General features: G+C 37.9%; 2 protein-coding genes across 5 annotated transcripts; one reads left to right on the top strand and one right to left on the bottom strand.

Moving 5' to 3' along the window:
- Positions 1 to 1,356: 1,356 nt before the first annotated feature.
- Positions 1,357 to 7,143, top strand: LOC110803504 (B3 domain-containing protein REM-like 1). 4 transcript variants are annotated; one of them, XM_056835366.1, is made up of 7 exons: positions 1,357 to 1,480; positions 2,598 to 2,706; positions 3,295 to 3,664; positions 4,087 to 4,226; positions 5,058 to 5,367; positions 5,878 to 6,026; positions 6,606 to 7,143. In XM_056835366.1, the coding sequence occupies exons 2-7, from the start codon at positions 2,629 to 2,631 to the stop codon at positions 6,909 to 6,911; spliced, it is 1,353 nt and encodes a 450-aa protein (XP_056691344.1). In that variant the 5' UTR covers positions 1,357 to 1,480; positions 2,598 to 2,628; the 3' UTR covers positions 6,912 to 7,143. The 4 variants fall into 4 exon arrangements, with proteins under 4 accessions (XP_056691344.1, XP_056691345.1, XP_056691346.1 ...); XM_056835367.1 differs by having other exon boundaries at positions 6,583 to 6,761; XM_056835368.1 differs by having other exon boundaries at positions 6,588 to 6,729.
- Positions 7,144 to 7,821: 678 nt separating this feature from the next.
- Positions 7,822 to 12,518, bottom strand: LOC110803506 (12-oxophytodienoate reductase 3). Its single transcript, XM_022009020.2, has 5 exons — positions 12,361 to 12,518; positions 12,138 to 12,278; positions 10,225 to 10,355; positions 9,319 to 9,501; positions 7,822 to 8,587 (listed from the first exon to the last, which is right to left on the bottom strand). Exons 1-5 carry the CDS (start codon positions 12,444 to 12,446, stop codon positions 7,917 to 7,919), a joined length of 1,212 nt encoding a protein of 403 aa, XP_021864712.1. The 5' UTR covers positions 12,447 to 12,518; the 3' UTR covers positions 7,822 to 7,916.
- Between the last annotated feature and the right edge of the window lie 1,121 nt (positions 12,519 to 13,639).

Below are 13,639 nucleotides of genomic sequence, written 5' to 3'. Positions count from 1 at the left end.
GGCCCCGTCTCCTGTATTATGGGAGGAACGGACTCCACTCCTACTTCCTTGGGACGGGTTCGAAAAAGGAACCCTATCGTCCCCCTCTCGCGGTGCAGCCCATGCACGCACGTTGGCTGTCTGTCTAATTCGAGCCATGCCGTCCTGCATAAGGGACATGACGTCTGACTTTAGCAAAAGAATGAAAGGGATAGGTGTCATAACCCCCAAGACGCCTCCACAGAACACTATAAACAATAAACAAGAGAGGTCCCACAAGCATACAAAAAACAAGGTTTTGATAGAAAACTTACCAGAAAATTATCAAATTGATGAGAAGTCTTGGCAAATCCTCTAAACCCTCAAGAACACTGGACAGCAAATCCAAGGACACTCAAGCGCAAGCACAAGCAGATCTTTGGCAGGACGAAATTTACTTTCTCTCTCTAAAGAAAAATCGCTCTGAAGTAACAAAAGAAAAATGAAAGAGGAATTGAAGCTTTTAAAGGAAAATCTAAGCTCTGAAAAGCCCTCACACGTGGCGCTCCCTCCGATCAAGCAGCCTACCCCACAGTGACAAGGGGCACTCTCCTTGAGGGGCAAATGATGTGGCCTAAAAGAATGCCACATGACCGTACTATCAAATCCCAGAAAAAAGGGCCCAAAAGCTTGCCTACGGGCATTTCTCAACTTCACAGGGCCCAGGCCCAAGCGATTAAGAGGTCCACATTGGTCCTAAACAAGCCTCCAAAACCAATGCAGGACACGTGTCCCAATCTTGCGTAAACACTCAATCATGCAGGACCAGTTCCCGAGAAACCCTAGCACTATAAATAGTGCAGATCCCTAGGTAGAAGAGCAATCAATTCATTCCCACCAACCTAAAACTATCTTTGCTCTGCCTTCTCTCTACAAATTACTTCTCTCTCTAGCTTATACTTACTTAAGCATCGGAGGGAATATTCCTACGGGAATATTCTTGTTTTGCAGGTTGCCAGAAGTTCGTGCCAGCTCATACTTGATACCTCCGAGGAACGCGTGACACGTCATCACCGTAAAAGATCCCACAACAAGTACCATTTTTAAACTTTTAAATAACATTTTTGAACTTATGAGTACAATTTTTAAACTTATGAGTACTATTTTTAAACTTCTGAGTACCATTTTTGAGCTTTTAAGTATCATTTTTGAACTTATAAGTACCATAGTTGAACTTAATTTGGTCTGAATGTCAAAACATATCTGAGATTGAAATATAGTTCGTCTAGCCCAACCACCAACCATGCATGAGCAACTAATTAGTGGGAAAGCTTAGAGTAAAACATTATTAATTAAGCTAGGTTACCTACAGGTGTCACTTAATTAGACAGATCTCAACTTCCATATCTTAGAAATAACATTACAGAATTACCGTGAGTGAGACTTAGAGAGAGAGAGAGAGAGAGAGAGAGAGTGAACTTTCACGGTTCATTGCTACTGCAAACTGTAACAGCTCGATCAGGTGAGCTAATTGTATGAATATATTGATTTTTCTTCAATTACTTAATTAATAAAGATATTATGGTGTTTATATATTTGTCTGACTTTGTTGTTAATTATTGTTATATTTTTCTTGGTTTTTTCCTGTTTAATTTTACATGCAAGTTAAATAACATGTCTAGAAATTGTTCTTCTCTGAGATTCTGACATGGAAATGCAGAATCACTGAATCATTTAGGAATTAGCTTGTTCATAGATTACAGAAATTAAAAAAAAAAAAAACTTTTGGTAGAAAAATGAAACACAAAATGCAATGTCAGAAATGTCTTTTTTTGCTTCTTGGGTGTATTTTTTTTGTTTATAAGAATTCGAATATAGGACCTATCAAACGAAACGAGAATGTTTTACCATCTAAGTCAACCACTAGATATGATTTTTATTGCACAAAAGTATACTTTGTATATAACTTGAAACCTCCAAAGTGAATATTATAAACTAACTTTTTACATGATATAATAATACGATGTTCAAAGTAGTAGTCCGGTGCCCCGGGCCAAACAGTAGTTATAGGCTTAATTACCTATGTGTGCACGCGAGATTGCGCTAAGTTGTACACGTAAACCTATGTTACCTGGACTTTTCATTTTATCTCAAATATCCGAGTCGGATCCTCGACACTTAGACATGGGTATGATTTATGAACACTTTGACACTTCATTTTGGACTAAAATCATGCAAATTTTTGCAAAATAGTCGTGTAGGACACTTGGACACGTACCTATATCCAACATGGGTATCTGAGTCCGGTAACATAGATGTCAACACATAGGCTTTGGCCGCTTTGTTACCTTTGTGTGTTTGCGCGCGCAAGCGCACACTACCGGTTCAATTATAAGCAGTATATTAACATTGTTTCAATTCGGGCAACAAAGTTCTACATTTTCGGGTTTTTTTTATAAAAAAGTACTCTGTACTACAATTTCGAGTGAATTGTGAATCTTTAGTTTATGCTGGCTATTTTCCATTACCTGTTAGAACTGCATTACTGAATTTAGTTTCAACGCTTCTAAGATAAGAAACTTCCACCTTTCGTTTCAACTAATCTGTTTAATGGTATATATGGCTCGATAATGTACCAGGTTGGTTAACGCGGTTGCCACACAGGCTGCAATGGACAACAAGCGTGAGCTTTCATTTAAGAGAGCATCCTTTATGAAGGTGATCGAGGACGAATTCACCAAGAAGCTGGTACTTTCTCTTGCAGTATATTCACCCATAGTAATTTTAAAATGCATGTGAATTAACTCTACATGTTCAGCATAAGAATTATGACTTACTTATACCGCATGAAATTCTCAGAGGCCCTGTTCTTTTGGACTTTATTTCAGTTTCATTCAGTTCAGTTCAACCAAATAAAGCTCGGAAAAACAGGGCCTACAAGGCCGTTCTGCCAATTAAGATTTCCGGTTGATTATCTATTATTTGGAATGTTTATACAAATTACTACTTACTAGTGTAGCTCAAAGCAATCCCAAAGTTCAGGCATTTAGAATTTTTAGAAGCCCTCAATTACACATTTTAGTACGGCTATACTACGTACTAGTTCTGAATTTTGAACTCTGTCCAAAAAGAAGAGTTGATTGAAAGTTTACTGATTCTAAAGTCTGAGTTTAATGACTCGTTTATTCTACAGCGTGCCACTGTCTGCTAACAAGTGATAGTCATGAGTGTCATAAACCAACTATTTACTAAAACTTTCTATTTACATGTTTCTGCAAATTAAACTGTATTATATGACTGAACATTGCCAAATTTGCCACTATTTTGTTCTTGTAGCAAATACCCCAAGCTTTCACAAAGATCTTTGAAGAACGCGTACCACCATGGCTCATCTTAGAGATTGCAGGAACCAGAAAATGTTGGAGAGTAGACATAGAAGAGGATGGAAATGGTGGGTTGTTTCTCAGTTGCGGTTTTGATTGCTTTGCAAAAGCGAATTCTTTGGAAGTTGGAAACTTCTTGCTCTTTGAGCTTGAAGAACCATCCATTCTCCAAGTGAAAATTTACGAGAAAGACGGTTCAGAAAAGACGACAGTAGCAGGAACGACAACTTTTGAGTACGAAGTTGGACCCTTTGAATCTAAAAGACAAACTCCGATAGTCCACCAAGAAGGAGAAGCAAGTCCATGGCCTACAATGCCGCCTTGTAAGTCAATTAATTACTGGTCTTTATAGTTACTATTTGCACAAAAATATTAAGACAAGAGATGAAGAGTGTGTAAAAGGGTTGGATGAATATAATAAAATATGGATAAAATAAGAAGGATGTGTAAAAATGTGGGTGAGTGTGAAAAAAAAATGAATAAAATAAAAGAAATTGAGTGGAAAGTTGTAAATGTTGTGGGTTAAGAAGGGTAACATAGTAATTTTTCATGTCAAAAAGTAGTATAAAGCACAACGTAAAGAAAATTATGAAACGGACTAAAACGAAAAGTGTAAAGATCATTTGAAACCGCGGTAGCTAGTAAGATTGAAAGGAGCCGCACTAGTTTTTTTTTGTTTTTTTTTCTTACCTGTTGTGATTTTGACGTGATTTGAAAAATGTTTGGTGTCTCGGTACGTTGTTAGCTGTTCAATATGGAGTGTATGAGAAGAAGCAGAACATTACTGACTGGATTAAAAGGAAGAGAGGTATAGTGTCAGATACTAAACACGGTTTGCGTTTCTCTCTGATTTGGAGAAAGGCTAAACACTTCACTTATTATCTGGTAAATGGTTTTTTATCTTAGAACTGCATCAGTCCCCTCCCCGTATATGCTTTTTGTTTGTAATCTATTTGGGTGATATCGGGGAAGAGGGGGGTTAACCGTCAATAACTAGTAGAAAAAAGTCGGAATAAGAGGGAGTAAAAATATGTTAAGCTAGGTTTGATTGTTTTCAATATAGGATAAGGCACACTGTCAAACCATGTACACACGTGTCATTCTTGGTGTGTCTTTAATCCTAAATCTGTAATCTTGATCCCAAAATGTCTAGAAAATTAGTTACAGTGGGGGGATACAGGGACTAGAATTACCAACATATTTCGATACAAACCAATCGGTTAAGCCATGTTTGATTGACTTTGGTAGGAGCAAAATAGGATACGGCACACTCACGTGGTTTTCAAACCATGCACACACGTGTCCTTCGTGGTGTGTCTTTAATCCTAAATCTGTAATCTTGATCCAAAGTATCTAGAAAATTAGGCATAGTGGGGGGTTACAGGGCTACAATTACCAACATATTTCGATACAAACCGATCGGTTAAGCCAGGTTTGATTGACCTTAGTAGGAGCAATATAGGATAAGGCACAACGACATGGTTTTCAAACCATGCACACACGTGTCATTCTTGGTGTGTCTTTTAGTATATAGTAATTGATTGATTGATTGTGCAAAAGAAATACAGCTAGATCTGTAATCTTGATCCCAAATGTCTAGAAAAATCACAATGGGGATGTAGGGACTACAATCACTACATAATTTCGATACAAACAACATGAAAAAAGAATTGATTAATGGAAATTAAGCATAATTGAAGAGAAGTTGAGATGCAGACAATTCCAAAGGCAATGGTGAGAGGAAAGACATTCTCGGACAAAGACGCGGTAGTACTCCAGGACCGAGAAGGAAAGAACTGGCGAGTAGAGCTGAAACTGAGGCCTGATGGTCGTTTGGATTTCGCTCAAGGATGGAGGGATTTTGTGAAAGACAACGAATTAAGAACCGGTGACACATTGGTCTTTGAGTTTGTATCGAACAATGTGATTCAAGTTCATGTGGGACGGACTTCTCAACTTGATCATAATCCTTACCAAAGAGAACAAGATTGCAAACTTGAACCAACGGAACGTAATAACATGGCATGTGAGTTAATTTTACAGTAAACAACTAACCTCAATCCTCGACTTGAGAATCCTAATATTTAGAAATTTTATTTTGCATGTCTGTTAAATTTCTGACAGTAAACAACTTCCATCCTTGCTTGAGAATCCTTATATCTAGAAGTTACATTTTGATGTCTGTTAAATTTCTGACAATAAACAACCTCCATGATGAAGTTATATTTACATGTCTGTTAAATTTCTGACAGTAAACACCCTCCACCCTCGCCTTGAGAATCCTAATATCTAGAAGTTACATTTACATGTCTGTTAAATTTCGGACAGTAAAAAACCTCCATCCTCGCCTTGAGAATCCTAATATCTAAAAGTTATATTTGCATCATGTCTGTTAAATTTCTGACAGTAAACACCTCGCCTTGAGAATCCTGATATCTAGAAGTTATATTTGCGTATCTGTTAAATTTCTGACAAATAAATTTTCTGCTTAACAAATAGACCTTAATTAGTAGCTAAGAAATGGGTCTGTGTATAGGTGAAAATGATCAGGAGCTTCCTGCTAACTGTACCATCAATAATAATGCACCTGTAATGGTGGGTAAATACGAGCCAGTTACGTTTGGATCGCAAAGCCCTTCATTCTCTTTTACTTGGAAGCAGAAAACAAAAAATAATTCATATTTGGTAAGTTCTTTTTCAGTTTACCTTTTCGATCTCCTTCATTTTGTCAGAAAATCTTTTGCATGCTATGTTTTCATTTGTGAACATTTCGGTTTGGGATGATATGTTTTGATGGAAAACTAATGGTACTAGACATCGGTCTTAGTAAGATGAATGTGGGTCGGGTCAATCTTCGGGCCGAGCCACGTGCCGTGAGCCTGGACGGGCCTGGTCCACTCGGTATCGGACCGCGTCATGTCGGGCCAAACATTTTGAAATATGGCCCTGGTCCACTAGCTCTTGTTCCGGGCCTGGTCGGGCCGTCGTGACTAAGCCTAATTTTACTAAATTTAGTGTGTTTTGTCTAATCGGGTCGTGTTGTGTCGTGCTTTTTTCAAAAAAAATACGGTCCAGGCCCGGCCCACGACTCCATCCTCATGTAGGGCCATGCTTTTTCATGCTCGCGACGGACCTCGGGCTGGGCCGGCCCCACAACCATCTTTAGGACTTTTAGGCTTATTTTCTCCTCATCAAACATATATACCAACACTTGAGCAATCGTTGTTGCTTGCGTACTTAGACTAGCTCCCTTGACGGGTGCAGCACGTTCCGAAAGCAATAGCAAGCAGGCAGAAGCTGCAGCACAAAGACATAGTAGTGCTATGTGATCCACAAGGAAGGAAATGGTTAATGGAAGCTAAAACTAGACAAACAGACGGCCGTGTGGGATTCGGCCGTGGATGGATTGATTTTTCAAAAGCATACGGGTTCCGAGCTGGTGACACTTTAGTTTTCGAGTTTGTGAGTGACCGTACAATGAAAGTGCAAATAATCAAAGCTTGTAACTTGAACGATCATGCTGTAATGACAGGACCTATCGTAAAGCCGGATGTTATCGAGCTTCACTAAATGCTCGATCCATGGCCATGGTGATGCAATCTGTGTGATACTACTAGATTAGAAAATTTTGGATGGTTATCTTGTAATGGAGCTTAATTAACCATGTTTATCTGGCTTTTGATTTTGTTTTTTGTCCAATGGAGAACATGTAGTCATGTACTTCTTAACAGTCCAACTGTAAGACTAATTGCTACTGTAAGACGAATTGCGACTGTAATTAAATACTTTCATTTCTATATCAGTGTTCCTCTTTACCATCCGTCTTCTTTTCGTTTCTGTGTTAATCTCCTTGATAAAGGACTAAAATCAAGTTTCAAAATTTTGTGACTTCGGGCCAAACTTTGGGCCAATTTTGTGTGCCCAAAACCAGCTAAATGGCACGAGGGGCTCCCGGAAAACGGTCCTGAAAATTCTGTCCAAACCGCTATTTCAGGTCAGGTCGGGCTAGCAGATCGGGCTCAAGTTGATCTGGTCTAAAATTAAGTGAACAACCCCTCCCATTTTCACCACACAAGAAAACAACCCCCCTCTTATTTCTAAATTTACAAAACTTACTACATAAGACTATAAACACCAACTCCTTACCAAATAGTTATACTTTTTAGTCAGATAGGTAAGCGATGTGATCAAATAGCTATATTCTACTATTATTAATTATAGTATACTCTTCAATCAAATAATCCTACTTTCTAATCAAATAATTATAATTTCTAGTCAAATAGTTTTTTTATTTTTAATGCTGATATCAACCGTCTTACACATATAGCGATCTCATAGGAGACTTACTCTTCTAAATTACATACCATATTCGTATGATTTAGGGTCATATGGGAAAGTTCCGTTATCGCCTATTGTTTTGAGAAATAGTAAAATACGAAGTGGCTATAATTGTGGCCTATTATTTATTGGACAAAGGGAGTAACATAAACCCATGTGATCTTATTTTGTCTGCAATTCTGCATGACTTCCCAATATGCAAGTCTAAATAACATACAACAATATCAAGAGAATACACTATAGACGAGCCAGTACTACCTTACTACTACTATCAGAACCATCTTTACCAAGAAAGGGGTAATCAGTATAACCCACAACAGGATCCTGTGTATAGAACGTTTTCCGAACATACCTATTCAACGGACCGTTAACCTTAAACCTTTCGACCAAATCAGGGTTCGATATAAAAAGCCTCCCGAAAGAAACCAAATCAGCATCCCCTTGACCCACGGCCTCCATCCCGAGTTCCCGGGTGTACCCACCACTGCACATAAAAGAACCCTGGTATGTTTTCCTTAGAGTTCGGATAAGCTGTGTTTCCTGCTCTTCGCTCCCTTGTCTAGCAGACTCGGTTTGACCATACGCAACATATCTAGGTTGAGTTACATGAAGGTAGGTTAGCCGTGAGTTTAAGTCTAGCTGGAGTTTGTTGAGAGAGTTGACCACGGCTAGGCCGACTGCAAGTGGGTTTGAGTCTGAGGCATCAAGGTGGTCTATTGCTGGTGAGATCCTTATAGCTACTCTATCAGCACCAATGGCTGTAGCCACTGCATGAACCACCTGAACTAAGAGTCTACAACGGTTAGCTAGAGACCCACCATACTCGTCTGTGCGGTCATTGATCCCGTCTTTGAGGAATTGGTCAATGAGGTAGCCGTGGGCCCCGTGGATCTCCACCCCATCAAAACCTGCTAACAATAGTTGATAGTATTAAATGGATTAACTGGTGTAAGTTCAATGTCAAGGATTGCCTAGTTGTAATCTGTACACTTCAAATCTGCTTCAAAGATCATGACCTCTGTTACCTGGACTATTCATTTTACCTCAAATACCCGTGTCGGATCCTCGACATTCGGATGGGTATTGACACTTCGACACTTCTTTTTGGACCAAAATCATACAATTTTTTTCACAAAATAGTCATATCGGACACTTGGACAAATACCCATGTCCGATATGGGTATCCGAGTCCGGGTAACATAGATCATGACATGAGTATCCGAGTCCGGGTAACATAGATCATGACAATCAACAAGAAGCAGACACTCCAGGTTGTAGTGGCTAACTAGATTGCCCCAGGTTACTACATCAATAACATCCGCATTTACTCATATATATATTTTTTTTCCAATGATAACATGAAACATGTAATAGATTAGTGGTAAAAGCTATATTGTTAACTCAAGGTCACATTTTTGGGACCTTTCTCATGCTACCCCGTATAATATTTCGACATTAAAGATAATTTAGCAAATAACAAGGCCATAGAGAGCATAGTGGTTGGATTTTCTCATCTTTTTATATAGCATTTGTCTAGCACCCTAGGACTCTTTTGTTAAAATCCCCGACACACAATACCATCTAAAGAGGGGATTTATATAGGATACAATCATTACAATCATCAGAAAGAAAGGCGAACCTGCTTGGATAGCATTCATGGCAGCCTGGCGGTAATGCTCGACAACCTGAGGTATTTCATGGGAAGCCAAGGCTTGAGGTACAGGGTATTTTTCAGTAGTTCCATTTGGCATTAGTATTCTCCATCTGTCTGAAATCGGCTTATTTGTTGATGAGATTGGTGCTTTCCCTCCAGGTTGGTACACTGTGTATATAGCAATAATATCAACGGTCTATGATATTCATTATGAAAGACAAAATCAAATATGAATCAATATTGTATTGTAATCAACTAATCATAGAGGATTAGATTAGTGAACCTGTACGAGAAGCTCGAGTCTTATATACATGACACAATTGAGTTTTAGACACTATTCACACAAGCTCTTTTGCTTTTGAAGTTATACTTGAGAAAAAATATAGTCGTATAGAGTCTTGTTAGATTCGTCTCAATAAATATATTTTAAATATCAACTTTTATAATTTTTTATTATCCATAATTGAAGATATTAATGTTTAAAATCGTGCTTTGGCAAACGTGACTAAATAATTGTGTCGTGTAAATAAGAACATAGTAAGTACTCCCTCCATGCCGGAATACTTGCACCGCTTTCCTTACAAGCCGTCCCGGATTACTTGCACCGCTTCTATAAATGGTAAAGTTTTATTAATATTACATCAATTACCCCTTCACATGTCACTTTGTGGTCCCAAGCACCCTCCCCCTACATCCCTTAAAAAGTTGACACATATCCCTATCTATATTAAAAAATACTCCACTATCAACTACCATCTAATTAAATAATAAGTCAATTATTTTGTATTAAATTCTGTGCCGGTCAAACCGGTTCAAGTATTCCGGGACGGAGGGAGTATAAATCAATATCGTATTGTAATCAACTAATCATAGAGAATTAGATTAGTGAACCTGTATGAGAAGCTCGACCAACATGCCACAACTGACAGAAGATGATAGCACCCTTGGCATGAACAGCATTAACCACTTTCTTCCATGCTTCAACTTGCTCGTTGGTGTAAATGCCCGGGCAATGGGGAAACCTGCAACATTAATTCTGTTTTTTGTCAGACAAACACCAAAAGTACACAGAGATGATGAACTAAAACCAGAACAGTATGTATAACTAGCTGAATGTTGGATCAGTGAAATTGACGAATGCAAGCATAGGAAAGGGAACATGAAACCAGTTGATGGATTATAAAAGCTGCTAGTCCTGAAAGAGTAATATTTATGCAAATTAACAATTTACTTTTTGTGATGGTAATCCTGCAACTGTGTACAATTTGTATCAATTACTCATAAAATATAGTTCTGTTTTGTTCAGAGATGATGAACTAAAACCAGAACAGTATGACTAACTAACTGTTGGATCAATGAAATTGACGAATGAAAAGCATAAGCAGGGGACATGAACCAGTTGATGGACTAAAAAAGCTGCTAGTTTGGGGTAGTAAACTGATAATTTCTCAAGGTGCATTGCTGAAAGAGTAATATTTATGCAAATTAACAGGAATGTGAAATTTTTTTCACTGTTTGTGCAATTGTGTACAATTTGTATCAATTAGTCATAAAATATAAGTGACGGGACTACCATATACCTACAGGCTACAACCGCTGCTTAAACCAGAACAGTATGACTAGCTGACTGTTGGATCAATGAAATTGACGAATGCAAGCATAGTAAACTGATAATTTCTCAAGGTGCATTTGTTGAAAGAGTAATATTTATGCAAATTAACAGGAATGTGAACTTTTTTCACTGTTTGTGATGGTAATACTGCAATTGTGTACAATTTGCATCTTTAACTTTTTTTACTCTAATTTCGTACCCCCATTCCAAATTCCTAGATCCTGCTCCCCGGCTCAGCTTTGTGGCAAATCATTTATTCAAACTGGCACAAAGTTAAGCCTGCAAATTCACATGTAAGTCACTTGAGTTCACCAGATTGCATATTTTTATTTCCCTCTCGCCTTTTCCTAACTAATATAGGGTTCATTCTATTCTATAGCAGTTAGTAACATAAGCATCATACATACCAATACCAGCCTAGTTTGCCCTTTGCCCTTCTGTTGTTGTCATTCGCATTACGGCAGCAGGCAACACCGCAACAACATACTCCCTTCGTCCCACAAAGTTTTTTCCAATTTTGAATCTTGATATTATTCACAATGAAACAGAATCTTCTAAAAATTTTCCAATATAAAAGAAAAACATAGTCATGTTGGATCTTGTTTGATTCGTCTCAATAAATATTTTTAACAAGTACCAACTCTAAATTTTATAATTGTTACTATTATGTAATTAGAAATATCAAATATATAAAATGCGTTTGCTGCAAATGACGAAATTAGCATTTCATCAACATAGTCCAATTTCGTGTTTCCCGCAGTTAAATTAACTAAACTGTGAATTATTTTTTATTTTTTAATTTTTGTAACTGTGAAATTCATTAGTAATATTCTTTTCAATCAAACCAATTGTCCAACTTCTACTCTTTTTTTTACTTGAAAATAAATTTGACGCGATCAAAGTTAATTGTTTAATTTATAAACTTTTCATAAGACTAGAACATTTTTTGTAGTTCTTTTCTCAACTCCAAATTCACTCCCAGTAACAAATTGATCCAAAATCAATCAAGAAATCAACTCGGATTTTATTCACTCGATTTTCACTTTTTTCTGAACTTAATTAAACACAATGCATTCACAAACACGAAATTTTCTAATCAAAACTATCAATAATCACATAAATCATACTAAAATATATTCCGTAAGTACTTTGTATAAGAAAAATAAAATTAAAATTAAAATCAAAAAATTACCCAGGAGAAGTAGGAGAAATGAGGGTGCCCTCGGAAATCAGAAAACCACCAGGAGTAGATCGTTGAACATAATACTCCATTAACGCCTCGTTTGGTATCTCATTTATCGCCCTACATCTCGTCATCGGCGCCAATACCACCCTATACACAATTAACATTATTATTATTCAAATTCAAATTCAAATTTTGTAGGTAAGTAAAAATGTGGGATCAAAATCCGAACCTGTGGGAGAGAGAGAATTTGCCGAGTTTGTAAGGCGAGAAGAGAGTGGGAGTTGCCTCATTTCCTTCGTTTTTGCTGCTCGCCATTTTTGATTGATCAGTGATGAATTATTTTCAGTGAGGAGAGAGAAATAAAGAAGATGAAGTTTAATTTGATACAGTAGATTGGTTTAAATAGCAGCAGCCGTATTTGATTGGAGGGAGAGGAGGGAAATTATCGGGTGTAATCGAGACTAGATTAGTGATATGATCGGAGTTTAATCACACGGTTAATATTTGGTTTTGTTAATTGTAAGGAATTTAAAGGGGTGAGATTTAGGTGTTTTTGGGAGGATGGAGATGTTATTGGTGTATGGAGTCGTAGAGGATTAAAGATTGTTTGCGTTGGGGGGCCAACACGCATTAGTTGTTCAATGACACGTGCGTTTTCTTTTATGATAAAAATATCTGTGCGCAATATGCATGTGCCATCTTTAGTAAACTCAAAAGTTTATGGTCTATGGAGGTTTTGATTTCCCTCGGAAAAACGAATAAGTAAAGGAGGTGTTTGGGCCGGGCCGTCCGAAGCCCGATATGGAAAAGCCCAACACTGGCATGAATACAAAAAACCATGGTCCGGTACAAGCACGAAGTCGTGGGTCATGGATTGGGCCACATTTTAAAAAAATGATAAGACACGATATGGCCCCACACGATAAAATAGGCTAAATTAGTGAAATTAGGCTTAGGCACAACGGCTCGACCCCGTCCGGCACGAGGGCCCGTGGCCCTGTGCTCTATTTTGAGATTTTCTACCCGGTACGATGCAGAGTGGTCGGGCTTGCCGTAGGTTGGTCTCGTTTAGGCACACGGCCCGTGAGCTTAGTCTGAAGCCCTTTTAGGCCCACGACTCGTGAGCTCAGTTCGAAGCCCGTTTAGTCTCACAGCCCGTGAGCTAGGTCTGATGACTGGCCCGAACCACATCATCTTCACGTAAGAACTTAGGAATACAACAATGGAATTTAGAGATTATAGGGTGAAATTGAAAATGAGTTTATGGGTGGGAATTCAATGAACCTTTACCTTTTGATTAGTTTGGATACAGATTTTGGGAATACATTACGGAGTATGAATTTTTCAAAAGGGTAGTACACTTCACCTTCCGTTTCATTAGTGGCAATATGGACTTTGTGTTTTTCCTCTTAATTTTAAGGGAAAATTACATTCATAAAAAGGAGAAAAAATATTATAAAAGAGCGATTTCCTTCAATATTGTTTAAAAAACGTCAAATTCCCAAAAT

This window comes from Spinacia oleracea, chromosome 2 (assembly GCF_020520425.1).
Source record: "Spinacia oleracea cultivar Varoflay chromosome 2, BTI_SOV_V1, whole genome shotgun sequence".
Taxonomy (NCBI): Eukaryota; Viridiplantae; Streptophyta; class Magnoliopsida; order Caryophyllales; family Amaranthaceae; genus Spinacia; species Spinacia oleracea.
This window is presented reverse-complemented; position numbering and strand designations above follow the sequence as displayed.

Bases quoted from the DNA above. Each gene is read 5' to 3' on its own strand.
- LOC110803504 (XM_056835366.1), top strand. From the start codon at position 2,629: ATGGACAACAAGCGTGAGCTTTCATTTAAGAGAGCATCCTTTATGAAG. The intron at 2,707-3,294 runs GTACTTTCTCTT...TTGTTCTTGTAG, and splicing joins ACGAATTCACCAAGAAGCTG to CAAATACCCCAAGCTTTCAC. The intron at 3,665-4,086 runs GTAAGTCAATTA...GTACGTTGTTAG, and splicing joins ATGGCCTACAATGCCGCCTT to CTGTTCAATATGGAGTGTAT.
- LOC110803506 (XM_022009020.2), bottom strand. From the start codon at position 12,446: ATGGCGAGCAGCAAAAACGAAGGAAATGAGGCAACTCCCACTCTCTTC. The intron at 12,279-12,360 runs GTTCGGATTTTG...AATTGTGTATAG, and splicing joins AAATTCTCTCTCTCCCACAG to GGTGGTATTGGCGCCGATGA. The intron at 9,502-10,224 runs GTTCACTAATCT...CTATATACACAG, and splicing joins TGGTCGAGCTTCTCATACAG to TGTACCAACCTGGAGGGAAA.